This window comes from Lutjanus erythropterus, chromosome 17 (genome assembly GCF_056507025.1).
Source record: "Lutjanus erythropterus isolate fLutEry1 chromosome 17, fLutEry1.hap2, whole genome shotgun sequence".
NCBI classification, from domain to species: Eukaryota; Metazoa; Chordata; class Actinopteri; order Lutjaniformes; family Lutjanidae; genus Lutjanus; species Lutjanus erythropterus.
The window spans coordinates 21,324,862-21,352,613 of record NC_139333.1 but is presented as its reverse complement, the minus strand read 5'-3'; the positions used below and the strand labels follow the sequence as shown (position 1 = coordinate 21,352,613).

The following is a 27,752-nucleotide window of genomic DNA, read 5'->3' as shown; positions in this document are numbered from 1 at the left end:
AAACAATCAGTTCGCCCTTATTGAGAGCTAACTACGAATTACCAGCTCCATTCATTAACTTAACATGGACATTAGACTATAAACACAGTTTGAAAGTCAGGATCTTACTTGGGGAGAATAGCCTTGCAATTATTAGATACCCTCCTTCCTTTCATACACCATCACTGCACAGCAGCTCACACACAGCAAGCCCTCCTCTCATGCACGGCACACATCTCAATTCCCCAATTAATTAAAGGAACTGCAGTCATGAAATATGCCTGTGGCCATTTCCAAATTTGCTTTGACAGATAAGTTGACAAGAGCACATTGATTTCAGGAGCCATCCCTTTCAACCGCAGGAGACTCTGCTAAACCTGCCTGACAAAACACAGCTGCAATTTTCAGGTGGTGAACAACTGTGAGATTTGCTTCCTATATTTTCTCCAAATCATCCCAATCTGACTGAGGCGGACAGCTAATCTTTTCCCATCACTGCATATTGTATACCTATTCATAAGAAGACAGCGTATTCCCATTATGTTTTTGAGCATTCTGGTCGTGTATACAGTAATCTCAATGTCACAATTCTCATTTTCATTACCCTCAAACCTACAATGGCTAGCTCTGGCAGAGAAAATCGTTGTCAGTGAGATAATAATTTATGCTAAAATGGTCTTTTCTTTCTTGGCTGGGAGGTAAAAAGGCAATTTCATACAGTCGAGAGACAAAGCGGCAACAGTTCATATAGCTGAATGTTATCAAGTTCCAAACGAAATGCATACTGCCAGGATTTAAAGGGACCGTTCACACATATTTCTCATCTTTCCTGTAGTGCTATTTATCTAACTAAATTGTTATTGTGTGAGTTGCTGAGTTTTGAAGATATCGGCTGTAGAGATGTCTACTGCCTTTAGAATATAATGGAACTAAATGGGACTCAGCTTGTGGTGCTCAAAGCACCAAAGTAACACATTAACTCAACAAGCAATATCCCCTTCCAGAAATAATGACCCGGTGACTCAAGAAAATCCACATTAACTTATTGTGAGCAGTTTAATGTAGGAACTATTTTCTTTCTACAGGAGAAGGAAGCATGCAGCTACTCATGGACGAGACGGTACAGCTCAGCTGAGGAGGATGCCATCAATGACCCTCTCGTCTCATCCTGCCTCTCGTGAAACCTACACTGGACCCAGACATTCTCAATCATTTCCGGCCGATCTTAAAACTGCCACTCCATGTGAAGGTCCTAGAAAAAGTCGCTGCAGAGCAGACAATTTCTTTTATGAATGATAATGGTCTCTTTGAGAAATTTCAGTCAGGTTTTAGTGCAGGTCAGAGCACAGAAACTACTCTCCTTAGGGTTTTAAATGATCTTCCTTTTAGCAGCTGACTGTGGTCTTTTTCTCCTGTTTGATCTGTCTGTGGCTTTCGACACTGTTGATCCTAGTCTTAAAAATTGGGTGGGCATCTCAGGTTTGGTTTTAGATCAGTTCAATCCTTATATTTCAGGAAAGTCATTTTGTGTCCAGCTTCATTACCATTAAAATATGGCGTTCCACAGGGTTCAGTTCTTGAGCCCTTACTATATTCCGTTTATATGCTACAACTTGCTCACATATTTAAAAAACACAGTAGAAATTACTATTACTATGCAGATGATACACAATTATATCTCTCCTTTGACCATAATGACACAATCAATTAAGCAACCCTCACATGTGCATTGCAGATATCAACAACTGGATAGCATCAAATTTTCTACAGTTAGACTGTGGAGAAATCTGAGATTATTATCATAGATCCAGACTCATCACAGACTTTCATCACCGCCCATCTTGGACGCCTCTCATCTAACATTACTAGCTCTGTATTATCTTTGATAATCAACCGCATATCAATCATGCTTTTTCCTGCTCAGATGCAATTTTGATTTAGGAGTGAACTGTTCCTTTAAGCTCCTTGGGCATGCTTGTAGCAAGACTGGAGGATTTGTAGCATATGCTGATAAGGACAACAGGAAAACCAATGAGATACTAATGTCTCACCCTCTTGGCAGTGACAGTTTGCGAGAAAAACTGTAAAATGTATGGACACTTCCTTTCAAACTGCAGAATCAGATATGGTTTAATGGACACAGAGACTAATAAAAAAAAAGGTCATCATGTTTTATTCCCCAAACAAAAATAAGTTATATGAGAGGAGTGTACAGTGCGCTCCTAAAAATGTATGAGCTGGGATCGTTCCTTCATCTCCCTGGGTGTGCTCAGGGGTCTGTCTGAGGAACATTTTGAATGATGGAACATGACAGCTCACATCCAAGTGTCTCCGAATGTGGTGTGTTAGGATACATATTTCAAACCAACATTCACGCGCACTCAGCTGCTCTTTAAGCTGAGCGCTCACAGGAAACTCAATACAGGGATTAAGTAAAGTTTAGGATTGATAGGAACAGAAGGGAGGAGGAGGAGGAGGAATATGCCGACTGGATGTAAAGCGAGAGAAACAACTGTAGAGGAAATCTGTCTTTGAAATTCTGAGAATACCCTGAACGTGTCTAAAAGCTGAAAGAAGCCGGGGATTCTTTACACAGCAAATACATACAATAGAAGCGTGAAGTAGTGCTTCAAAGCTTCTTGACAAGGTACTGTGACTTTCAAGGCTGAAATAATGACTTATGATAAATATAGGTGGTTGTATGGGCTGTTACCAACCACAGGGTTTTTATACAGAACTACACGAAAAGGAAGGTAAGTGGGACCACTGGCTTAGCTGTATCTGCAGATCTAAACAAATGACACAGAACATTTTACAATTAGCAAGTACCCTAGTGTCGAACCACATTAACAACTAATAAATCATAAGCAGCTGAATTAAGCACTCTTGCATAAAATCAATTCTTGAGGGGGGTGGGCACAAAATGCCTTTATCAGAGTATTGATTTTCTCACGTAATTGACTCTTCCCTGAGGACACTGCGATGCTGCAACACAAACAGCAACGAGGGGTATGAAACAAAACCCCTCCGAACTATATTTATCTTAATAAGCAAGCCGTACTTGAACGCTTCCCTCTGTACTCACACAGAAATCTCTCAACATAATTATGAAATATATCAACAAAATAGCAGCAAGCCAATGCAAGAGCTCTCCATCAGGAGGAAATGCTTTACATCTGTTCGTTTGTATTCATTCAACAACACTTAAAGGGATGTTTTGGATTATTTTAAGGGGGTTTGTATGAGGTCCTTATCAACTGTCAGTGTATTACCTACAGTAACCATAGATGGTGGTCAACGTGCCCCCAGTTTGGAGATGCAGCAGGAGTACCAGCATGGAAGTTAAGCAATGTACTGCTGTGGACACGGTCAGTAACAAAACCAGCCACCTAAAAAGGCTCAGTAAAAAAATCAACCTTTTAAAACACCAGTCACACGATAACACAATCGAACTAGCTGATCAAGGCAGTGGTAGAACTCAGCAACTCCTGTGATCTACTTGAAATGAGGAAAAATGACTGTTTTGCCCATTAAGTTTGGTTGGTTTCGAGAGAGTGGGTATTTGGCTTGTGGCTTCTCATTGGAAAAAGGCTGTGTGACAGCAAGGTAAAGTTTAGAAAATACTCCAAATACAGCGTCCACTTAAACTGATACAGAATTTTTTGGATGGACCTCTTTAAGGTGTCTAAAATAATGAAATATTTGCTGCTGATCCTGTCCACAGCAGTACATTGCTTGGCGTCCCACACCGGGACTCCTCTCTGCTTCCAAAGTGGGACCGCCATCTCCTGAAGGTAATACACCGAGTATCCACAAGAACGTCATCACCATACAACCCTACTTTCAGGGGAAAACTGGGTTGTAAAGGAGGCTAATAAATATTTACTGGCCTGAGTATTTATTTAAGACCAGCCTGCACACTACCTCGTATCTAATATAGCATAAGAAACACCACAGTTTAAAAAGTGAAAACAATAAACGGATAAATTAAGTGCAGATTTCTATTGGCAAAAGCAATCTGGCATTCTCTCGCCCTGGTTATTTAAGATACGGTCAAATGGCCTCCAAAAGGATAAAAAGGAGATGGAAAAAAGCGAACTCACAGCTGTCCTCAAAGGCTGTTTAAATAGCCAGTTAGATTAGGCCAGTGCAGCTTGCCCTGTCAGTAATGGAGTTTCTGCCCTGCCAGATGAAAGAGGTTAGGAGGAGCACATGGAGATCGCAGAGTGGCAAAAGACCCTTGTGAAATGGCTGTTCTTCATAATAGAATGAAAAGAGTATGATCAGGAGATCAGTGTTCTTGAAACTGGACTTTTACATCATCTTATTCTATGACGGCTCTGGGCCATTTAGTGTGTTGCGTCTTGTGTGATTAAAATGGTCCGAATTCCTCAAAGACAGGAAAACAACACCTTCAGCAGCACGTAGGATGACAACCCGAAAACAGCTGTAACGGGGAATATATTAAAAGCAAACAAACCGTCCTTCAGCAGCACTGTCCTTTCTCTTCACACCAAGAAATTTCTACTTTAGTTTAATTTTCTGTTTAAATAAAACCTGATATGTGGACAGAGCAGGACACCCTTCGCAGGCGGAGAGCAAAAGAGGTCTGATACGCACACGGTAGCACCTCAGACACCGAATAAGGCCGGCGAGAAGATATCAAACTCCTGTTAAACACGTCGTGAATTTGTGATAAGCTGTGATCAGACTGGCACGAGGCCAGGCAGGATATTTAGAGGGGAAGTACAGATCAGTTCAGGTTCAGCACAGTTATAATATACCTGCTGTTTAATCATTTTCGTCATGCGTTCACAGTCACAATGATCAATGGCCAACTAATAATGGTTGATTAAGTCATAAAGGCTTCCAGAGTAGAGCTCCAACTATCAAAACAAGTCGGCCTGAATGTTTGGGGATTATAAGCCATGACTCAGCGGTGGTGTTAATTTCGTTAATGAAAACTAGGATGAAATGTGTTTGTCAACAGCTCCACTTCCTGTGCTGTGAGCGCCACTTTCATTTCCTTTGCTGCCTGAGTGCGCGCTTCACAGCTGTTTTACACAAAGCAAGTTAAAGTCAACAATAACAAAAACAGGACTCAGGAGAAAGAAACTGTGATATTTTGGAGCTTTTTTTTTTTTTTTTTACAATGAGACTAAGAAAAAAAACTGCATTTCTTTATCAGAGGAGAAGCAATGTGGAAACAAAATAGCTGGTAAGCAGTGTTTTTTATCAGATAATGTTAAGATAAAATCTTGGACCCTGTATTGGGGGCATTATTTTGTTGTGCAGGTGCTGATGGGACACCTTGTGATGCAGACCATGGACCACAAACTAGACTGAATCATTTCAGGTGGTCATTTTTATCTGGGATCCACGGTTTTTATAGCTGGATATGGATATACAGGTTTCGGGGGAAATTTTTTGGTTCGACCAACTGACCAGAAGACAGAGTGACTTATGTCGCATTCATGTGAGCCGGGAAGCCGCTCTTCCAACTTTCATGTGTTCATGAGCTTTTAAGTCGTAATTTTTGTTGAACTTGTACTTGTCGTACGCATCTGGGCGAGGGGTCGGCTGAGACCAGCGCCCCAGTGACAATTCATATAGCTGCTGAAGTATCTTAAGCTTTAGGTAAATATTGCTTTACCTGACTTATTATCAGGGTTAATAACTTAATAATGAACAACTTTTTAAACTAATCTGTGTCACTCTATGTGACAGCCAAATACCATATTACAAATTACAAGTACATGAAAAGTTATCAACCAAACATTTACTTTGGTCTGTTATGTTTCTGCATATGTTACGTCAAGAGTCAACAACTTAGAAAGTCGTGTACTTAAATTTCTGAGTTGCTGTTCCAACTTTAGGGGGCATTCACATGGACTTTCTCAGTCTGGAGCTAATTTGTGAGATTATTCTGACACCACATGGATGCAGGATCACACAGTGCAAGCTAGAAACAGACAGATAATAAATACATAAAAAGGAGAAAGACTAAAGGAGTTTGAGAGAGACCATGAATGAGAGAAGAGGAGGCGAGAAGAGAGAGAAAGACCTCATTTTTCTGGATCTACTCTATAGCCCAGACATGGAACTGCTGCTCTGATTCACAGTTTGTTCTCTGCGAGTGAGTAAGTAAGTGAAAGCCAGACCAGGTGGGATGTTGTTGAACAAGCCAGTCCCGCCAAAACAACTAAAACCCGTGGGAGCGAGGCGTGTGAAACACACATGTATCGACGGCTGAGCCTGAGAACTAAGCGAGGGCTGGTAAAGCTATTGATCATCTGTTTTGACATGTGGCTCACCCACGCTGTGTCGCGGGGGATGTATGTTGATGCTCGTACTCACGCGTAGGAAGGAGGGGAACCCCATGCCATAATAGCCTACGGCAAAGTAGTCTGGCTTGGGCCGGATGACCTTCACTATGTTCTCGTAGAACTGGGCTTGCTTCCTCTGTTGGGAGACACAAAACATTCACACTTTTTGGTGATTTTATTTGCCAAACTTTACAAATGCATTTTTCTTTCCCTCTGATATTGCGACATGTTTTCTGTCCTCTCACTCCTGTCGCTGCTGCCTGTTTTGCCACAAGATGTTGAAAAAGTGATGGTAATCTCTCTCTCTTTATTGGTTAAACAAACAAAATAAACAGACCCCACAGTTGTGGTTCTCTTAAAGGGATAGTTTGGATTATTTGAAGGTGGGTTGCATGAAGTATTTATTGAGCTACAGTAGATGGAGGTCAGCATGGCCCCGGGTTTGAGAAGCACACAGGAGTACCAGCACAGTAGCAGCAAAACATGTTTTCAGCCAACCCCAAAAAATCATTGCAAGCTTAAGTGTGCACTATATCTTGAATATTTTCCCTGCTTTACCTTGACATTACACAGCCTATTCAGTAAGTTTTACCTCGCAAGCATGGGAGCTGCTGATCTACCGCTGCCCCAATTGGTTAGTTTGTTTGTGTTATTGCGTGACTTTGGTGAATTTGAACATTTTATAACACTGAAGTCACAGATTAACACAAACAAATTAACTGAACAAGGCAGCAGTAAACCAGCAACTCCCATATTCTGAGATAAATTGTTTTTCCTGAAGGAGTCTGGTTGCGATATTAGGCTTACATAATGACTGTTTCATGTTGGAAGAGGCTGTCTGACAGCATAGTAAAGCAGCAAAAATACTCTACATCGAGTATGCACTTAAACTATTATTGTTTTTTTGGGTTGATATGTTTTCTTTCGGTGCCTTAAAAACGTTTTGCTGCTGACCCTGTCCACAGCAGCACATGGCTTAGATTCTGTGCTGTGCTCCTCTCTGCTTCTCCAAACTGTGCACATGCCAACTGCCATCTGCTGTAGTTACTACAGTGAATATTAATAAATACCTCATTCAGTCCTACTTCAAATAATCCTGTCCGTTTAAAAGGTCATTTGCTCTAAATGTATCATAGTAGAGTAGTAATAACTCCATTTATGACATTATACATTAAGTACAACACAAAAATATTACTTACCAAGGATGCGCTAAGCTGCTCAAAATCAAACATTTCATTCTCGTACTGTTCAGCGAGTTCCTTTCCCAAAATGATTGCCTCCTCCCACATCTATTGGGCACATAAACAGAGACAGTTTGTAAATGAATTAATTATTGAGATTCAAGCTGAGATAAAGCATTACTTTTTCAAATTAAAAAACAAAACAAACAAATCAACTCTCCCAGGAAATGCCACTCAATATAAAACTTCTTGAAAATAAATAAGTGTGACTTGTATGTCAATATTCTTTTTGTTTTTCTTTGGTCTGAAACACTAAAACTTAGACGCCATCCTCTCGGGAGAAGCAAATCTCATCCGACGCAGTGGAGTGGTGTCACAGATAGACGGGAGCCACTCGAACATGTTGAAAGGCTTCTAAGTGGCTTCCTGACAGACTCGATTGAGCTGAACTGATCTGGGCCAGGCTGCCGGAGGTGGACCGAGTCCAGGCTGCTACTCAGATCAGCCTGCCATCAGCGAGAGCGGCGGTGGCAACACCATCTGGGACTGCTTTCTGGATGACTCCGATGACACTCTCAGAAAGTCAGTTGATACCCTCCCCCTCTAGAGTGTTGATGTATTCTTACAGCCGCTGTGACGCTTCCTGATCACTCTGGTGTGTTTGTGTGTGCGTGCTTAGCCAAGGCTCTTTCAATTTGTTGTCTCTCTGGCCGTATCCTGCTGAGTGACAGTTGGCTAGAGAACCAAGAGCGGCGGCTGCACCCCGGCACTGATGACACATGCAAAGCCCTGGGACATCATCTCTGAGAAGCTCTGGCTGCAGTCCTGCAGACCCATTCCAGGCTTAGCTCACAGCCTAAAAAAAATGTTCTCCTCTGGAAATAAATGCAAAGAGTGCAGAAGAATATCACGGTAACCTGGTCCTATGCAGCTGCAAAGATTTGTAAATCCTTTCACCAATTTTCAAGTGATTACATTCCAAAAAACAAGATATTTAACCTTTAACTGATTTTTTTGGAATGTGTTGCAGGCATCAAATTCACATCTACATATCTACATTTTACACAACGTCCCAACTTTTTGTAATTGGGGTTTTAACTATGAAGAGTGTAGAAGTGTTGCACAGTAACCAGGCCCTGTGCAACTTGAACATTCACTTAGTCTGAGGCTGTTCTTCAAGTATCTCTCTGAAGTGTTATGAGGGAAAAAGAAAGGGTAGTGGTAGCGCAGGAAAAAAGGTTTAATGGAAGGTAGAGGGACAACACAAAGGAGCCATATTAATGCTTGTGTAGTCTGATACGCGCCTTCGTCCATAAGAGCATCAGCTAAAAGAAGAGGATTATTTACAATCCCCGTTCTGTAGAGGAGGAATATAAAACTCCCATTCTTCTTCAAAAACCTGCCAGAAGAGGTATTTAACAGTGTTGACAGCATCTAAAAATAGCAGCTGCAGAGTCCAGGATTTATCACGATTATGGCCAATCTTCTGCGCGTGTGCCAGACTGTGTGTGTCTTACCTTGCCCTTGTCGAAGTAATTGATAATCTGCTGGTAGAGCTGGTCCTTAAGCTGTCCTTGAGTGGTGGCCTGGTAGCCGTCTCTCTGGGTCAGGTGGGCTGCACACGGCTCGTCCGACCACTACAGAGGACAAGTTAGCACTGGGGGTCAACACTGTGCAATACAATACAGAGCGAAAGGGGAACAGGTGACAAGAAATCAATCACTGAGTTATAGCCAATGCAAATGGGGCGAGATTGATGCGTAATTCTTTTTAAAGCTGCCCTGCACTCTGGCAGGGCAAGATGGAAACTTGAGACATGGGCAATGAAACAGGCGTCGATACATATTGAATGGGCTCGGCGAGAGCATCAGTGCAATACATAGCTCGCTGTGGCCAGTGGTTGCTTTTATAGTATTTAGCACAAACGCACAAAATAGTGGACGCCAGTCCAGTGAAGTGAAGCTGGGCGAGCAGAGAGAAGCATCACTAATGGCCATCTTAACAATTAAAATTGGACACAATTGACCACAACCACACCAATATCAAGACTACAAATTAACCATAACGACCCTGACATAAACACTCCAAATTATAAAGAAACCCAATCTCAACACACTAAAGGATCAAGAATCCCAATATCATTACACCAAAGTATCAATAACCCCTACAGCATGACACTTGAGTAACTCCAAATGATCGATAACCTTAATATCAACTCTACAAAGGATTGAGGACTTTAATATCAACACTACAAATTATCAATAACCCACAATGTCATCACACCGAAGTATCAATAACCCTAATATGAACACTCCAAATTATCGATAACCAAGATATCATGACACCAGAGCATCAATAACTCCAATATCAATGTTCAAAATAATCAAAACACCAATATCAACACTCCAAAATGATCAATAACCCATAACACTCTAACTATCAGACTCAAACTATAAAGAACCAAAACATCAATGCTCCAAATTGACTGTGATCTAATTAATTACAGTATTCTGCTGGATTTTTGAAAACAAAGAACAGTGATGCAAAAAAGAAACAACAAGACTGTTCTTCACCCTGCATGGAGAATAATGAGATTTCTGACAGACTAAAGCAGCTCAGCGAACGGGGAGATGGATCTGATTGGCCTCTTGTATCGCAGAAGCATAATCCTTTGCATCCTGCCAGGATTGATTCGTTACCAGCCAGTTTTAATTGGGATTCTGCAGCGCTGCGAGTAACCTGGAGAGTTAAGATCTCTTTGAAAATCTGACCAAGTTTGGAGCGAGGGCCACATTTGAATAGCAAAGCCAAGGAATTTGCATACGCTGCACTGGAAAGGGGCGAAAAAGTAATTGCTCTGCACATTGTTGTGGCACGGGGAGGGATGTTGGGAGGCTTTGGATCAGGTTATTGATTCATTTACAGCTGGACTGCAGCTCTTACATGGTAAAAAGATCCCTGCTTATTCATGGATGGATGGTGACCTTGCATCGACAAAACCAAAGTGCTGATACATCTCTGACAAGACACAAAGTACGGGATATTCATCAACCAATATTATACTGCTGCAGGTAGTTTACTGGAAGACTAATTATTACTCCAGGAGCCAGTTTTATTCTGTATCTGCTGGAGGATGCAGAATTAAATATCCATCATTCATCCTCATTCAAGCTTGTTCACACGTGCCTGTGTGTGAATACAAAAGGCGGACAGTGACTTCAAAGATCACATTGGAGAGCTTATTGGAAAAGAAAGGATTTATACAGACTCCGGTGGAACAAAATTAACCAATTTCCACAAAATAATAGTGAATCCCTCTCTGACGGTGTGTGCAGGGATGCCACAGCTGCTGGGAGATGAGCAGAATTAAAATAATAACAACACAAACAACTCCTGCAAATGCTACTGTGACTGCTCGGCGAGGAAAATGTGATTCAGTCACAGCCTGCTCTCCCCTGTCGGGACCTGTACAAAGGCTGAAGCAGCCAGCTATTTATGCAAATGCAGATGAGACGTTGGATGCAACCATTTTGGATAAAACGCAGAGAGGAGCAACTCCCAAATTCAAGGTATACCGAACCCCCGACTGGGAATAAACACAGCGGCGCTTTGTGTGAGGAATTCCGCGGATGTGTGGATGCTGTAAAGTTCTGGGGATGAAAACTTTCGAGGCCTAGAGCAGGCCTACGCTAGAAAAAGGTGTGATCCTAAAATAAATGCTTCGTGATCGCTTATGAATATTTATGTAAACGATTTAACCCTGTAAAGCCTGACACACATTGCCAGAAAATTCTAATGTTTTGAAATTTACGTATTTATTGAAACCTTTTAGGGACAATCGATTAAAAGACAATTATTAACCAGTACAAACTGGTGATTATGAATTACAATCCACCAAAGAGCAGATGACATATCTCAGATTGCATACCATAAGTTTTTCAGTTAAGTAAAGATCATATATATGTTGAAGAAGTGTCACAAACTAATGTCTCAAACTGGTGATATAGTTGCACTAAAGGTGACAGAAAACTGCCCTTTTCCCACCTTAACTGACAGGTTTCTTGTGCTGAACAATGTGATTTTCAGTGGAGGATTATTAGTTTCCTGCTCACAAAGAGGACAGTAGAAGAACACGTTTTATCTCGAAGCACCTCAGGTGGCTGTTGCTGCTTTTTCCTCCGCTTTAAAGTACGTCTTAGCTATTTTTTTTTTTTCCAGGAGAGATCAGATACTAGCCGTGATTTGCATCGACTATGTGAGGTGAAAAAGATGCTGCTCAGCAATTCTGCCCTCTGAGCAGCCATCTCATGCCGTGGTGGGATTAAAGGGATGCGGCCCTATCTCCCCTGCACACGTTCAGATTCACAGATGCACACGTTGTTTAATGCCTCAGGTTAAATGCCATCTGCCCGACACCAGCTTAACAGTGTATTTGGGTTCTGTGATCTATGCTGTTAGAGAAAGTACTTGCACATTTATTTGTTGTTGGTATTGTGTCTGTTTACCTTGAGCAGTTTGGCGTGTAGCAGCAGAGTGTAGGCAGCCTCGGTGTAGTTGTCGCACTCTTTGTGGAGGTCACACAGCTTGTACAGGTACCTGGCGGGAAATAGGAGTGATTTATGATTTACGTCTGGGTGGTCCTCTCAGACTTTCAACAACAGACAGAAAGTTAACTCCGCCAGACTGATGTGTCTTGACAGACGCTTTTTTACCTCAAATCATGTTTGACAGACAGATGGAAAACTGAAGATTGGGGAGATTGTGGAAATGGAAACGGATTTTAACAGAATCAAATATTTTATTCTGGATCTCTGGGGACATACAGCTGGGAGGAAAAGAGCCAACATGTACAGCATTTAGTGTTTGGCAGGTAAAAAGTGAGCCTGACTGAATGTCACAGCACAGAGTCTGCTTAAGTAATTCATGTAATGTACCTTAGTGGTGTTTGTAAAATGCCTTGAAAGGACAGTATGTCCAGAAAGGGATAATTCAGGTATTTTGAAGCAGTACTGTATAAGGTACTTATCAGTAGTCAGTGTATTATCTTTAATAGATGGCAGTCAGCTGCTTCCAGTTTGGAGAATCAAAGAAGTGTACCATGTAGGAAGCTAAGCAATGTACTGCTGTTAACAGGGTCAGCAGCAAAGTGTATAAAAGGACTAACTAAAAGCAAAATCTATACCATTTTAAGTGTATGCTACATTAAGAATGTTTAACTGCTTTACCTTTCCATCATAGAGCCTTTACCTACGGGAAACCACCGTTATATAAGCCAAATATTGCTCTTACTCGCACAACCAAACTCCTTTTACAAACAGTTATTTTATCTTGCAGATCACAGGAGTTGCTGGTACACCAGAGCCTTGATCTCTTTCTTTCTGTTACTTTGGTAAATCTGAACTAACCCTTTAAAAGACCAAATTCACACAGTAACACAAACAAGCTGGCCGATCGAGGCGGTCGTAGAGCAGCAGCAGCAGTGATATTTGTCTCATGTAACGATGGTTTCCCATTCGAAAAGGCTGTCTGACGGCAAGCTAAAGCAGTAAAAAATGTTACTGCCGACCCTGTCCACAGTAGCACACTGCTTAGCATCCTACTCCGGTACTCCTGCTGCTTCTCCAAACTGGGGGCGTGTCGACCGCCATCTACTATAGATAATACACTGAATATGGAGAAGTACCTCATAAAACCCCACTTAAAAAAATCCAAATGCATGTCCTGTGTGCTGAATAGCTCTTGCTTCACGTTCACTTGTGTAATTCTTCATTAATTTATCCAGCCATGGCTCTTAAGCTCCCAGAGCTTACTCAGGACTTCTTGTTAATCTTGTACACATCCTGGCATTTCTCATGTAGACACAATCCACTATACTGTGCTGGAATGGACTAGACACCCAATTTGATGTCATACTTCATATAAACAGAATTTCAGTATTAGTATGAATTCTGATCATGGACTTTGTCTTACCTGATGTACATCTCCTCTCTGTCTATCTCTTTGTAAAAGTTCTGCAGGAAGGAAAGAGACAGAGAATTAAAATGGGATTAAAAGAGTTCATATATTTCCAGCGACAACAATGTCTTTATACTGTTTACAAAGGTTCAGTGCATCATGCTTACATTGCATAACGCTCTAAACTTGAGGTTATTTCTTAATACTTTTAAGAGAACAATATTTTGGCAGCGTGACAAATTAATTTCCTAAAATATGGATGAATAACAAAGTTATGGCTTGCAGCAGGGACGACGCAAAGCATCTACTAAAGAAAAGTGAGTTGGCTGACATCAGAATCACAGCGGTAGGGCGGTCACGCTGCCTTCCTGGCTAAAACTGAAAACTTACATTTTTACACAACCTGGCAGAACCCCGACAGAACATGACTCAGATAAATGCTGAATATAGGCCAGGGGCCCGGAGCTCGATGCCGGCCGTCACGTGAGGCAAAAAATGACATTTTGGTGCACGCAGATGAAATGTCACATCACAGAGGAGAGGTGTTTCAGGTGAGACACTCGGTGAGAACATCTTAACACGCTGTGACATGTGGAGGTGGCTGTTATTGTTTCTTGTCTGTGGGTAGTCACATATCATTTTGGTCACTTTACTCACAACATTAACCAGTGAACCATGTAATGTTTAACTATTTAAACGACAGTTACTTTCCACCGAGTGATTTTATTGGAGATAGATATTGAATAAGAGCTGATATAGTATAACAGTATAACAGCACTGGGACTTTTAAGTACATGAATCATTCCTCCTCACAGCTCCTCTAATAACCGTTACATAAACGTCACAATGACTAACAGACAGAGGCTATAGAGGCAAGATGAAAAGGAGGCGCCTTGTACAGTAATGATTCAGGGCTTGTTATTGTTGGACTGTGGTCTCACACTTTAATCTGACATATTACATAGAGCGGAATACAAGAACAGCAGTTTTACCTACTGACCTATTAATCAGGAAAAATACCCACGCTAAAATGCATACATGTTACTACGCTTAAGAAATAATTTGCATTAATATACACATGGCTTACAGAAAATCCTGTGGCTGGTTTGTTTGCCTTTAGACCACAAACAACGGTTGTGAGTTTCAAAAATATAAAAATCGATATTCAGTCTGTTAAGTAGACAGAGCTGAATACAGTCTTGAGGCTGTTTTATGAATCCGTCCGGACACCTGAAGGTTAACTCCACCGCAATAACATCTACACACTGGAGATAGTCAGTACAACAGCACTTTAATATACATTCCCACACGTCATTCATTCAGTGGACTCCATGTGACATCTTTAATGGGTTTGTATCTAGATGGTAACCCTAGATTTGTGAAACTCTTGCAAGATTTATGTGTGTAGTCTTTTCAGACTTTGAAGCAGCTCGCACCTGGTAGAATTTGCCTTCAGGGCTTTCTGCTAGTAAGCTCCTGTTCGTGTCCCATGTGAAACCCAGAGTTAACACTGACTTATTATTTTAACCCGAACCACTATCTTTTTCTGAACCTGACCATGTAGTTTTGTTGCCTAAAGCTAACCAAACTGCAAGTGAAAACTTAAAAAAAAAAGGAAAATAATAAGCCAACTAAGTCTAAAACAAAACAGTCAAAGATGACTGGTTTCATACTGAATGTAAACTCTGGTCTCCTGGGTGAAAATTCCTGTTTGACCCATTCAACCACCATGGTCCTCTCCTTACACAGATATTGTGTTTTTGAGGCAGATACTGACATTACAGAAAAAAATGAATATTGACACATCAGCTGATATTATGTATTTACATATATAAAATCCAAAATGACTGAAACAGTAAAGTTTCATTGGTGATTCTGAAGGCAAAACAAGCAGGATTTGTCAGTTGCTTTTTAAATGCACAAGAAAGATAGTTGATTGTTGAGTCTCACTCCCACACCAACATTTTGGGTTGGTAGAGCTTCCAGCGCACAGTAGAATAATGAGAATATAACAAGGTACGGGCAGAAGGTGGGGTCTCTGTGGATGCAGGCACCACCACACACTTCTGGTGGGTTGTAAGTGATGACTGAGAAGTACATTTTTATATGAGTCTATGCATAGTTTTTTTTTTTAAATCCTGCATAGTATGCTTTTAATAACTATAATTAACTATGAATTAAAAAAAACACAAATATAACAACCTAAACTAAGAAAAAATATTAACTATAAATAAAACACTGCCTATAAAATAAAATATGCATTATGTTCTGTAAAAAAAATATTGGACAACTGATATACTTTAGATTGATTTAGCTGTGCTCAGCCAATATTGGGCCAATTATATTGGCCGACTGATCTGTCTGTCTGGCTCCACTTTCTGGCACTTTAGCTTACATCACCTAAGTTCATAAAGGCTGTGCTGAATCTAGTGTGCATTTCACAGATCTAGGGTTGCCGTCTAGGCTCATGTGTGCATTCAGGAACTGAGGAAAAGGAAACCATCTTACTAGCACGTTGACGGTGCAGCTCATGCGATTCTCCTTGTTCTCGTCGTGCATGATGGTCCTGTAGTCCAGCAACCTCTCCAGCAGACGGACCACCAGAGTGACGAAGTTCTCACCTGACTTGGCTAAGTACTTGTGCTTCCTGCAGTGCTCCAGTAGACTGGTGTGTGTTGGTTGTGGAGGCGGAGAGAAGAGAAACCAGGGGCAGAGAGGAAAACAAACGTGAAGCGTGTATAAGAGGTTTTTCTACAGTTTAAAATGTCAAACTTTTGCCACCAAGGATTTGCGGAAATGTTCTTTTTTTACCCAATAAGCCAGAGTTAGCATCCAACTGTGCTGAAAGCAAATATCACAGAGGCAAGCTGTGATGAGAAGTCGTGTGATCATCAGCACACTGTGATTATTTTGAGGAGTGCTATGTTGCAATTAGCATTATCTAACTTGTGTGAGAGGCTCAGGCGTAATCCTGCCCATTAATCAGCACTTACATTTTCTGAAAGAGAACTTTGTACTGCTCGTCTCCGCGGCCCCCCTCCACCTCGTGATCCAGCTTGGTGATGATCTCGTTCTCAAACTGCAATTAGACAGAGCAGGCGTAAATAATCAGTGTAGCTAATTTTTCAATTCATTAACGCCATCTCCCTGTCTCACTCTCGCTCCCTCTCTGCATCGAGGCTCGGTGGCTGAGGGGATCTGTGCTTCTACTTTAATCGTCCCTCTCTTGCAGCAGCCCAGCTGGTTGTGAGCTGGTATCATCTGTTTATTATTAAAGCTCTTCTCTGCGTGTATAAATTTGGTTAGAACAAAGAACAAGGCTGCATCATGAGACACATTTCCTTTATATTTTCTCTGCTGCTGCCGTACATTCTGACAGTGACGCATGGACCTTATTTCTCTGATATTTGTACGCAGCAGCTCTATAAAAACATATGTAAATGTGCAATGGCTGCAACCATGCATGCAAGCATTCACACTTTCATGCATTCACATGCACACAACCTCTGTGACAAATTTCAACCTTATTGAAGTTGTAGTTTTATGTATATGTATGTCTGAGTCTTTCTACAAAAACTGGTCATACTGAGGGAGTGTGCCTTTTTGTTATAGGCCATATCCACACCCCCTTCTTGCCAAATGGCCTGAACAGATTCTCAGACGCCCTTTGGCCCATGTCCAACCTGTCCTCGAAATCTTGTGTAAATTTATGAATCCACTTGAAAGCTATGCATCTTTTTGCAACAGGCTACTCCCTTTTCCACGTCACCTTGGTACCTCAGTCAGTTTTCTCCTTTCCTGTACTTACATATGTTACGTGCAAGGCTCGTCTATGTTGAAAAGAAAACCAAATTTTGAATATGGTTAAAACATGTTACCTAGCTAATGTTAGCAAAAACACTAGCCAACTAGCTAGCTACATCAATCATTAGCTAACTAGTTAATTAGAGTTTTGCCAACACTTAAAAAGTTAGTATTTCTTAAAATGTGACCCTATATATCACTTTTACGGGAACCAAGTATGCTCAACTGTTACTGGAACACAGAGCGAAAAGGGGAGGGACTTAGGAAGGGTCAACTGGCATGAAGACTGTCAATAAAAGTGGATGACGTCTCTCCATTTCCTTTAAACGTACAAAAATGAAGCCAAAACATACTAGATATGAATTCTGGTGTCTTAGGCTGGTGATGTCATTAGGAGTCTGCACAGTGGTGATCAGGGTTGGAGCTGTCGTATTGAGGTTCCACCCTACAGGGTCTACTTGAGCATATATAAGTGTGAAAAGAACTACCTAAAATAACAGAAACAAAGTTTGAGAAAAATTATCTGACGTGTACTTTTATTCTTTACTTTTGTTGATGTCCTGTCTACCAAGATTGAACAGGGTTTATGGCCAATACTGCAGCCAGTCACCAGGGGGTGATCAAGATGTTTTGGCTTCACATCTGGGGAGCTGTCATGTTGTATATCTTTATATATGTTAATGGCATGAACACACACTTTCACTCTCTCACACCTTGACCTCCATGCCAAGCTTCAGCCCCCTGGGGTGAAAACTGTGACCGTCAAAGGAAGGGGAATTGTTTGCGGACCGACTTGACCCACTGACAGAACAACCTAGAGAGCTGCTGGTGGTCACAGCTAAAAAGGGCTTTGTTGTGCTGAGCGAAACCAATTTTCACAGACTTCTTGATTTGCTCGTTTGTTGTCTAGGCACAAACACAGAACAGGAGAGGAAAATGCAGCAAGTAAGAACAGATATAAAAAAAAGCTGCTGTTGCTGTTAAGCCAAGGATTTACAACACACATGGAGCCAGAGACAGACCCAGTAAAAGGAATATTACCGGCTTACAGCATTAAAAGAGGTCAGGCCAAAGTGAAATTGATCACATTCCACTAAAGGGAAAGAATAAGACAGTGGCATTCACCTCCAATGAGCCAGCTCCTGAGTGACACATTGACTTAATTAGCAGCACTCCTTTCCCTGGAGAGAGGGATGCTGCTGTCTTCACAGGACTACAAGGGCCAGCACAGACATTTGGAAGCCTTTGTGTCGCTTTACAATTTGATACAAGTAGAATAAGCGTCACATACTTTGGGAGCCCGCATAAACATCACAAAGCTGAAAACTGCCTGAGACATCTTAAGGCAGAACAGCTGTAGCCAAACGGATTTCCTCATGCAGAAAGGCTTAATTTTGCACTGTAACAGGGCAGAACATTAAGTTCCACTTACCGTGGCTGTTGATAATCGCAGCACAACAAAATGAGATTTGCAGAATTACAACTAAGCTTGTGGCTACGAAACTTTTTCCCCTCAGACGGACTACGCCTCTGCTGTGCCGTTCACTCCCCCTCACCAACACTCCGCTACTCTTCGTAAGTTTGTCACAGTCAGTTTGTTTTGTCGTGTCTTGGAGGACGCACCCGCTGGAAGCTGCACGTGAAGTGGGACTCGCACTGCATCATGTCGAAGAAGATGGCGATGGTGGCCTTTCGCAACTCGATCTCAGGAACTAGCGTCATCTCCAGGATAGGACCCACCATCTCTGGAATGAATTTGATCTTGTGGGGCCCTTAAGAGAGGGAAAAAAGAACATGTATTTATTATAAATGCACAGTGTACTACACATCTCACCTGAACAAAACACGTAGAATATGCTGATCCTAACAGGACACAAGTAGTCCTTAATGTGCTGCAGCTTTAAAAGGAGCTGTTGCTAGAAAAAAAAAAGTCTCCTCTCATCAGAATTCTCCATGACAACCAAGTGGTAAATAACTTCAGACCTTACACCTCAGGTAAAAAATAGCAAGGGGCTCATTAAAAAAGCAGTGAATGCGTCCATCTAATCTGCTGGAAAGCTTTAATTAAGGGATCAGATGGTGTAGATCACACTGAGAAGACTGCACAGGTGCCCAAATCTAAGACCACAATCCCTGTACCGCATTCTCTTTCCACTGAGGCTTTGTTGAGTCTCTCATCGCAAAACATAAAGTTAATTAACACATGATCAACTATATTTAGCTGCCGTTCTTCCCGATCTGACTTGTAATGAGTGTGAATGTACTTCATTGGAACATAATCATAAACACAGATTGAGAAAACAACACTTGTAATACGTGTCAATTTGCTCGCCTTCTATTGCAGAGTTTGTATGATTGATCATCAGTGAATTCATTCAGGACAAAATGAACAATATTGACAAAAGGAGTTGGTTAAATTACCTAGATTGTACCACATATCCCTGATTTCAAAGCCAATTTGTCTTCTCATGTCCTGGTACCTGAAACACAAACAGGAGCAAATGTTACACAAGCTATAGTCAAATCACGGCACAGAAGATAAAATGACTTAGGGCTTAATTGATTTAGGCTCATGTGTTAACTCAGTGAATGCAATGCAAATACAAATTATTGCTCGCTGACTGCCTGGTGTAATGTCGCACACTGTATGTATGAATGGCTGTGTCATGTTTCAGCTGTGCTGCAGCTGCAAGCTAACATCAGTGTCAATGCTGTTGCTTATAATATGGCTTTTTCAGTCAAAGCGAGGCATAGGATTAGAGAATGAGCCCAAAACTTAAGGAAAAGTGAACTAAACACAAAATATGGATGCTGGAAAACAGGCTGCTTCATGGAAGTTTCCAGTGGACATCTGCAACACAGCAGATACAGCAAAAGGAAGCGTAATGCAAGACAAAACAATTCTGGGCGTCACAGTCGATTTAAAAAATAGATTTCATAGCGTCTCTGAGTGTTGCTTTACTTTGATAAAGGTCCATATATGTGCAGTGGCCGAGCTAAAGACAATGTGAAATATTTTTTTGTGTTCAATTATTTATTCTTTATATTGTATGGCATATTGTATTATTTATTTTTGACCTCCCCTCCTTTCCCTTGTTTTTCCTCCTACCAACCCACTCCAGTCTCACCCTTTAACCCCTGACATGATGAACCAAGTCAGTGTGCAAAGATAAAAACACATAAAAAGACACAACAGCAGAAAGAAAACATTTGCAAAACTGATAGTACAACTTATCCATTTCTCCCAATCCCATCCTCTTGTTACTCAGGAATCACTTAACACATAAATCAACAGCACAGGAATTACAAACCCAATTCCAAAAAAGGTTGGAACACTGTGTAAAACATAATAAAAACAGAACTTACTTCAGTACAAAGACAAGTTCAAACTGATACAATTCAGTAAAAAATACACTCATTCTCAATTTGACGCCTGAAACACACTGCAAAAAAAAGTTGGGACAGGGGCATCTTTACCACTGTGTTACATCACCTTTTCTTTTAAAGACACTCAGTAAGCATTTGGGAACTGTGGACACTAATTGCTCATGTTCCCATTCTTGCTTAACACAAGACTTGAGCTGCTCAGCAGTCAGTGGTCTCTGTTGCCATATTTTGCGCTTCATAATGCTCCATGCATTTTCAACAGGAGACAGGTTTGGACTGCAGGGAGGCCAGACTAGTATACAAACACTTTAACTACAACACCTCGCTGTTGTAAGAAGTGCAGAATGTGTCTGGGCCCTGAGAAGTCAGTGGCGTTTCGGATGCTGTTGATACATGGCTTTCACTTTGCATGGTAGAGTCGCAACTTGTCGCATTTTGCATTTTGTATTTATTTGTTTTCCACAGTGCCCCAACTTTTTTTTGGAATTGGGATTTGTAGATAATTATGTAGATAATATGCAAGTGATTTCTTTCATTATCCACAATCATATCTATAGAAATACTAATGGTATACACATAAAAATCTATGTATAAACAGTATATTATAGTAAGCAAACAATGTACATATAGTATGCATGCATCATATTCGAAACAAGCAAACAAACAGATAAAAATATGGCTGAAAATATTTCTAATAAAAGACAATATGCAATATGTGTTTCCTGTTGTCTTCCTTCAGAGAGCTGAATAAAAGGTGGAAAGAAGTTCCTCAAGTCTCTCTCATCTATGCCTGAATGACACCCATTACACATGCATTTAATGAGACTGTTTAAACAGATTCACAGCTCTGTGACCCTGGTGAGATAGTTTGTTTTGTCTTTTCGTGATGTTCTTTGGAATACAAACACACGCTAATGAGCTATACACAAAGTCGGCTGGTTAACAGCTATGGTCTGTCTTCAGCTCTGTGTGCATTCAAACACAAAGAGGATAGAAGGCACGAGGCAAAGAGTTTGATCAGACAGTCTTTGTTGGTACTAGTAGTTTGAGCTCGACGTTGTCGGTTGAGGGCCCTTGTGTGAAACAAAGATTTGCAAAAAGAAGCTGGGAGGATCACTTTTTGTCTGGCTGTTGCGAATGAGGGCTTCTAAGCTGATCAGCTCTGCCATGTCTAGGTCATGAACCAATCTCCACAGCAGCTTGGAGCCCATCTCCCTGCCTGCCACACAGGCCCAGGTCACAGAGAGGACAAATAGTGAAGTGGAAAGACAGACAGTGAATGATGGAGGGACTAACGTGAGTGGAAACGGTGGTCAGAGAGGGAGAAAGTGAGGCCGCTTCTGCGAAACTGATCACATGAAACAAAAGAAATGAATTCAGTTCTTAGAAAACCGATTGGACAAGTGATAAGAAAAAAGAGCAAGTTCAAGCCTGAAATTGTTTTTGAGATTAAGAATATAGAGGACACGATGAAGATAACAGTCCCGAGAGAGCTGCTTCTGACCGTTTTTACCCTTTTTTCCACCGGCCTGATATGGTACGCTTTAACCGCACCATTGCATGCTGAGCAGCAGTCAGATGTATTTTCAATGCCGGCTCACCGTGGGGAATAACTGCACTGAACTGCAATATTGTGGTTCTGTTTTTGAAGCGGTGCCAAACCCTCACAGTCTGTGCCCTCAAACTAAGCCATGAGGCTGTGCAGCTGAACCAATCAGCTAAAAGAGAAAGAAGTTTTGTACACTTGAAAGATACAGTAAATCCATAATAATTGCTGTGTTACCCACTGTTTAAGCACTGACTGAAATTAGAATGTCAAAAATTGCCTTGCCTAAAATCACAGATCACTGTAGACTGCTGGGTAATTTGGAAAAATGGTTGTTTTTATTTGGTTGAAACAACCTTATTAACCTTGTGTAAAGCTAGCTAATTGGTTTGAAATTAAACAATAAATTGCTTTTTACGTGACTCTAGAGTATTCTGTATTTAGAGAAAGTGAGTGCGCAAATATGTATAATTGCATAGATGTATTGCTGATTTCTTTCATTCCAACATCCAGTTGGTTAAGGTGTGCATCAATACCACAGTATGGTAAATCCAAGGCATGACAAACAGTGCTGCAGGAATAAGAGGCCACCAAAACAGAACAAAACAGCTCTGACCTGCCGAAGCAGACCTCTGAATGTGTCCTGTGGTATCTGTCACCAAGACATGAGCAACAAATCCTTCTTTAAGTTGTGAGGCGGGGCTTCCATGGATCGGACTTGTTGTTCCAGCACATCCCACACATGCTCCATCGGAGCAAGATCTGGGGAATTTGGACGTCAACTCAACACCAGGTTACCTTCTTCCATCGCTCCATGGTCCAGTCGTGATGCTCGAATGCCCCCTGTAGTCAGCATGGGCCCTCTGACTGGTCTGCAGCGCCACAGGCAGACAGCCAGCCGTTTATTTTTTCAGCTATTATTGTGGACCAATCTGGCCTTCGCTTGCCACTTACATCAATGAGCCCTGTGCACCCATGACCCCGACACCGGTTCACTGGCAGGCCTTTTCAAACAACACGGAACTGGCCACATTCCAGTTCAAGCACCTAGTTTTGAACTGTTCTGAGCATTTCCACCAAAAATAAACTGGTTTGGAACATGAAAAGTTCCCAGCTGGAATGAAAAAATAGCAGATTTTTCCTTGGGAACCAAAGTGGGTGTGTAATATTCTACAGGTTGTTGTGCACTGTCATTCTGTTGATGATGTACTTGATTACAATTGTCTACTGGAAACTGGTGGAAATGCAGGCTGGTTCGTAGACTGATTTGTTAGAAAAGGGCCCTGGTTGTCCTGGACCACTTTTGGTATTTACTAACCCCTGCAAACCGAGAACACCCCATAAGACCTGCCATTTTGGAAATGCTCTGACCCGGTTGTCTAGCCATCACAATTTGACCCTTGTAAAAGTCGCTCTGATCCTTATGCTTGCCTCATTTGTACTGCTTCCTTCACATCAATTGCTGACTAACATATCCCAGTCCTTGACAGGTGCCATTGTAACAAGATGATCAATGTTATTCAGTTTTAATGTTGTGGCTGATCAGTGTATTTTTGAATTAACATTTTGTTTTAATGTAAACACAAAGAAGCAGAGATGATATCACAAACTGCTCTTTTAGGTCAAGCAGGACAAAACTGAGTGAGGAAAGTATTGGCTTATCTATAAATCAAATATCTGACACCACTTTGAGGTGATTTGAAAGGTATTTTAAAGTATTATCAGAGTCATTAATAACTTTTCCCGTCCTCCAGCTGGTGGCGCTGCAGGCGACTGCATTGTTTCCCCTGCCAAGAATGAGGCCTGTCTGACATCAGACTATCACACTGAGTGACTGATGGAGGCACAGTGGCACCTCTGTCTCCTCTTCCTCACACACAATGATGGCACGACACCTTGGCATGACATTGCAGAGTAGTAAAAGGATGAGAGTTTGAGGTCTGAGTGTGACACCTCTCCTGACCTCTAATTAATATCCATTCAGAGCCTCTTTACCGCGCTGTGGCATTTCAGAGCACCCTGAAGCCCTGACGGAATCCTGAAACCTAATTGACTGCATTGCCAATATTGTACAAAGACACACTAATGTAATTTGACGGAGGGGAGAAGAGCGCTGAAAGAATCCTTAACAAAGAAGCTGCGTCACCTCTTTGCAGGTTGGCCAGGTCAAAACCTTTTACCATATTTAGCTGTAAAATGAAGGAATGTTGCAAAGCCCAAGGATTGATCTTTAGGCAGAGTATTGGCAAGATGATAAAATATAAATAGATGCCTGCCTCTATAAATTACAGTAGAGCAGCATGCAAAAAAAGAGAATTTGTAATGCATTATGCATTACATTTTCTACTGTTTTTCCCTCTCATCCACACTTTAATGTGCAGCGTGTGTTTTATAATTAATTCCTGCACATATCTTTGTGCATGATCACACTCATAGCATGCTTATGTGCTGATGGAAGCATGTGTCTCTACATATGGACGTGCTGATGACTGCTCAGGAGGCATCATGTACTCATCTGAGCTTAGACAGATGCAGGGTGCCTTTCTGTCACACTCCCGCAGGCAGCCAGACAGGCAGCTATGACTGTCGGCTGTCAGGACCTACAACACATACCTGTCAGCTACAGGGGCGGAAAGCTCTCAGAGAGGTTAACCAAGAATAACATGTCTACAGAGGGACAGCAATGAGCAGCGAGTGGATTGGGGGCTTTCAGCAGCTTGTGCTGTGTAATGCAACTGGGTCAGGGGCCAAAGACCAACGCTGAGAGGAGAAATGAGGAGATGGACGTGGAGGCATGAGGTGATGGAAAAAAATAAGAAAAGATGGATGAAAAAAATGGAGGATGCAGCAAGAGAAAAACAAGCAAACAAAACAAGTGATTGACAAGCGGTGACCTATACAAATGGATGAGATGTGATCAAAGCCTGAAGCAAGAAGGAAGTGGGAGATATTCACAAAATCTGACAATATGACACTCCCTCTACTCATCAATCATATGCACAGATTATGACAATGACATTGCTGTATGCTCATTTATCTAGCTCTCCATGTGTCTGCTTTAGAGTTTGGTAGGCTTTTGCTTTTGTCAGTCTGGTGTGCTAGTTTAAACCAGTTTGATTTTCTAAGAATTGATGTAACTGTCATTGCAAGATGCTCTGGAAAATTTAAAAAGAGACGAGAAGTAACAAGAAAGCGGAAAGAAGAAGATTAGATTTAAGAGTCATGCAGTGTCTTCATGGTAATTTACTGACTAGTCTGTCTATGCCTTGTCCCTTGTAAGTAAATAAATATTTTCTCTTTTTTTTTTTGCAGTAAATGCATGACTGCAACGCGTTGTGGGTCACACACACCTCTGGAGTGATCATCCTTGTTGACTCACTCACTCAGCCCTCCGAGGGTCGATTTCACCAAGTTCACTTCAGTGCTTCAGACAAACAGAACAGCACTTATGATGATGGTGGCGGGGATTCCCCCGAGGGCAAGCGCCAAGGGGAAGTCAGCAAGTAGTGCAAGTGCAGTCCTAGTATGTGTGGCTGCTTTTTCCTGGCCAGACCCCCTCTACATGAATGGTTTAGGGAAAATTATAGTTTGTAGAAATTTTGATCTTAATTTTGTTAGTTATAATAACATTGCATTTATCAAATTTCACAATTCCTGCATCCATTTCAAATTAAAAGCCTTCTAGTCTTTCAGTGGACAGAAACCCTTCACATAGCTTTTACTGCGAAAAAAAAATTGTTGTCAAAAACTCTTGCAACTCTTATTCATGGCGTCTCATTATGCAGTCCTCATGTGGCTGCATTTTCCTGGCCAGAGCCCCAGTTTAAGGAAAGTTACTGTTCATCTAAATTTTTATTTAGTCGGTTATGATAACACTGCATTCGTCAGAGTTGTTGCTGAGTCATGCCTACACACTGAAATGCATTTATCCTCCTATTCAGGCCATGCAGTACATGTCTGTGAATACATGTTAGGAGGAAATGAGGACGCCAGACACCAGTAATGGACCAGAACTTCCCAAACAGCAGTGGGTGACGTGTGCAACGCAGGAGAGAAGCCGCTGCAGAGCATTAAAGAGTCGTGCTCTACACATCTTTGATTTCACCCCTCTGTTCTCTGCTCGCAAGCAAGGCGCAATAATTGGTATTGCAGGCAGCACTGACAGTTCATGCGCCAGCACACAGGGAAACGGGATGCAGAGAGAAGGAGGTAAAAGAGAGAAGGTGAGCTGTAGGTGGAGGGAGGCAGACACAGAGGCAGAGAAGGAGAGTGGGCGGGTTGAGGTAGAAAGAGTGGGTGAAAGGGAAAACTGACAACCCATGTATAATATCCCCTTCGCCTGCTCTGGAAGCTACCTGGTTGCATTTTGAATGACATATTTGGGAATGTCAAATAAACAGCATGGAAATAGAAAAGCACAGACCTGCCCTTTTCTGTGTTTACCCAAGGAATGGCAGTTCTTGTATGTGTGAGAAGCAAAAAGCGGTTTCTTTTGGGGAATGCTGACACGTAGAGAAAGGCGGCAGGGTGGGGGTGGCTGGGAACGTCTTGTTTACTGTGTTTGGCTGTTTGTGTGGGAGTTTTTCTGGACTGATAATAAAGCACTGACCAACGAGGAGTCTCGCTGTCAAGCATGAGCCAGTGTGATGTATGCTTTAGTGACAAAAGCTCCTCCAAATGAAGATGAGAGTAAACATGCTCCACATCTGCCCAGAAAGCATTTACACGTTTAGCTGCATTACCAGACTCTACAAGAACAATACTAACGTACATGAACAGCTTTTAGTAGATCAAGGCAGTGGCTGATCGGGAAACTTAGGATGGATTTTCAGAAGCAATGAATATCAATACAAATAGCAGACTTAAATCTTCAGCCATTTTCTGTAGGAACTCGGCGTTTATATCAAAATTTCACCCCTTTCTCTGTTCAGGAAAGGGAGAGATGGAGATGCTTTGAGGAGAAACCAAAGAAACTGTACCTTCATTCCAAGAGGGGATTCCTAACTTTGTCTGAAACCTGGGATTTGAGTCTGAGATGGGCTCTCAAATACCCCTGGAGTTACTATGAGGCTGTTCTGCTTTGTTCAGAAGGGTGCACAACTAGTGAAGCCTCCATTGGAGCCATGGGGTGCACGATATCCCAGTGAGCCTCCGTGTGATGAATTATATAAAGCCTGCTCATGCTGAGGAGGGAGCTCGGGCTGTGTTGGTGTGCAATGACAATGTCCTGTGGATTGCGAGAGAGCGCCTGTACTCACTTGTGGAAGATCTTGGCTCTTTTGTCGCTGGAGAAGTTCTCCAGCTGCAGAGACTCCTGGGTGAGGAAGGCCACGGCCAGGTGAAAGTAGTTGTTCCACAGCTGAGGGACGGACGGAGAGAGCGTGTTGTAAAAAGAATAAAAAGGGCATTTAACTCACGGTCAAAAACAGTTTTACAACAATATCATTCAGTAGCACACCACCACACTGTGGGCTGGAAAGCTTTACAGTTTCATTAAATCAAAGGGTTTAGATGAGATGGGTATACTTGGTGTGTCGGGAAGCTGTCCCAACGGAGGGAGAGGTTGGTGATTTA

General features: G+C 41.8%; 1 protein-coding gene across 3 annotated transcripts in view; it reads right to left on the bottom strand.

The window, feature by feature from the left end:
* The window catches only part of dock1 (dedicator of cytokinesis 1), a 260,399-nt gene that overhangs the window by 40,914 nt on the left and 191,733 nt on the right, over positions 1–27,752 (bottom strand). For all 3 annotated transcript variants that reach the window (XM_084740732.1, XM_084740731.1, XM_084740733.1), the window contains exons 31-40: positions 27,437–27,537; positions 19,667–19,725; positions 18,869–19,017; positions 16,435–16,520; positions 15,950–16,106; positions 13,457–13,497; positions 11,992–12,082; positions 9,004–9,123; positions 7,505–7,594; positions 6,337–6,441 (exon numbers count right to left, since the gene is read on the bottom strand). In XM_084740732.1, coding sequence (XP_084596858.1) covers positions 6,337–6,441; positions 7,505–7,594; positions 9,004–9,123; positions 11,992–12,082; positions 13,457–13,497; positions 15,950–16,106; positions 16,435–16,520; positions 18,869–19,017; positions 19,667–19,725; positions 27,437–27,537 — 999 coding nt within the window. The remainder of the gene's footprint in view (positions 1–6,336; positions 6,442–7,504; positions 7,595–9,003; positions 9,124–11,991; positions 12,083–13,456; positions 13,498–15,949; positions 16,107–16,434; positions 16,521–18,868; positions 19,018–19,666; positions 19,726–27,436; positions 27,538–27,752) is intronic.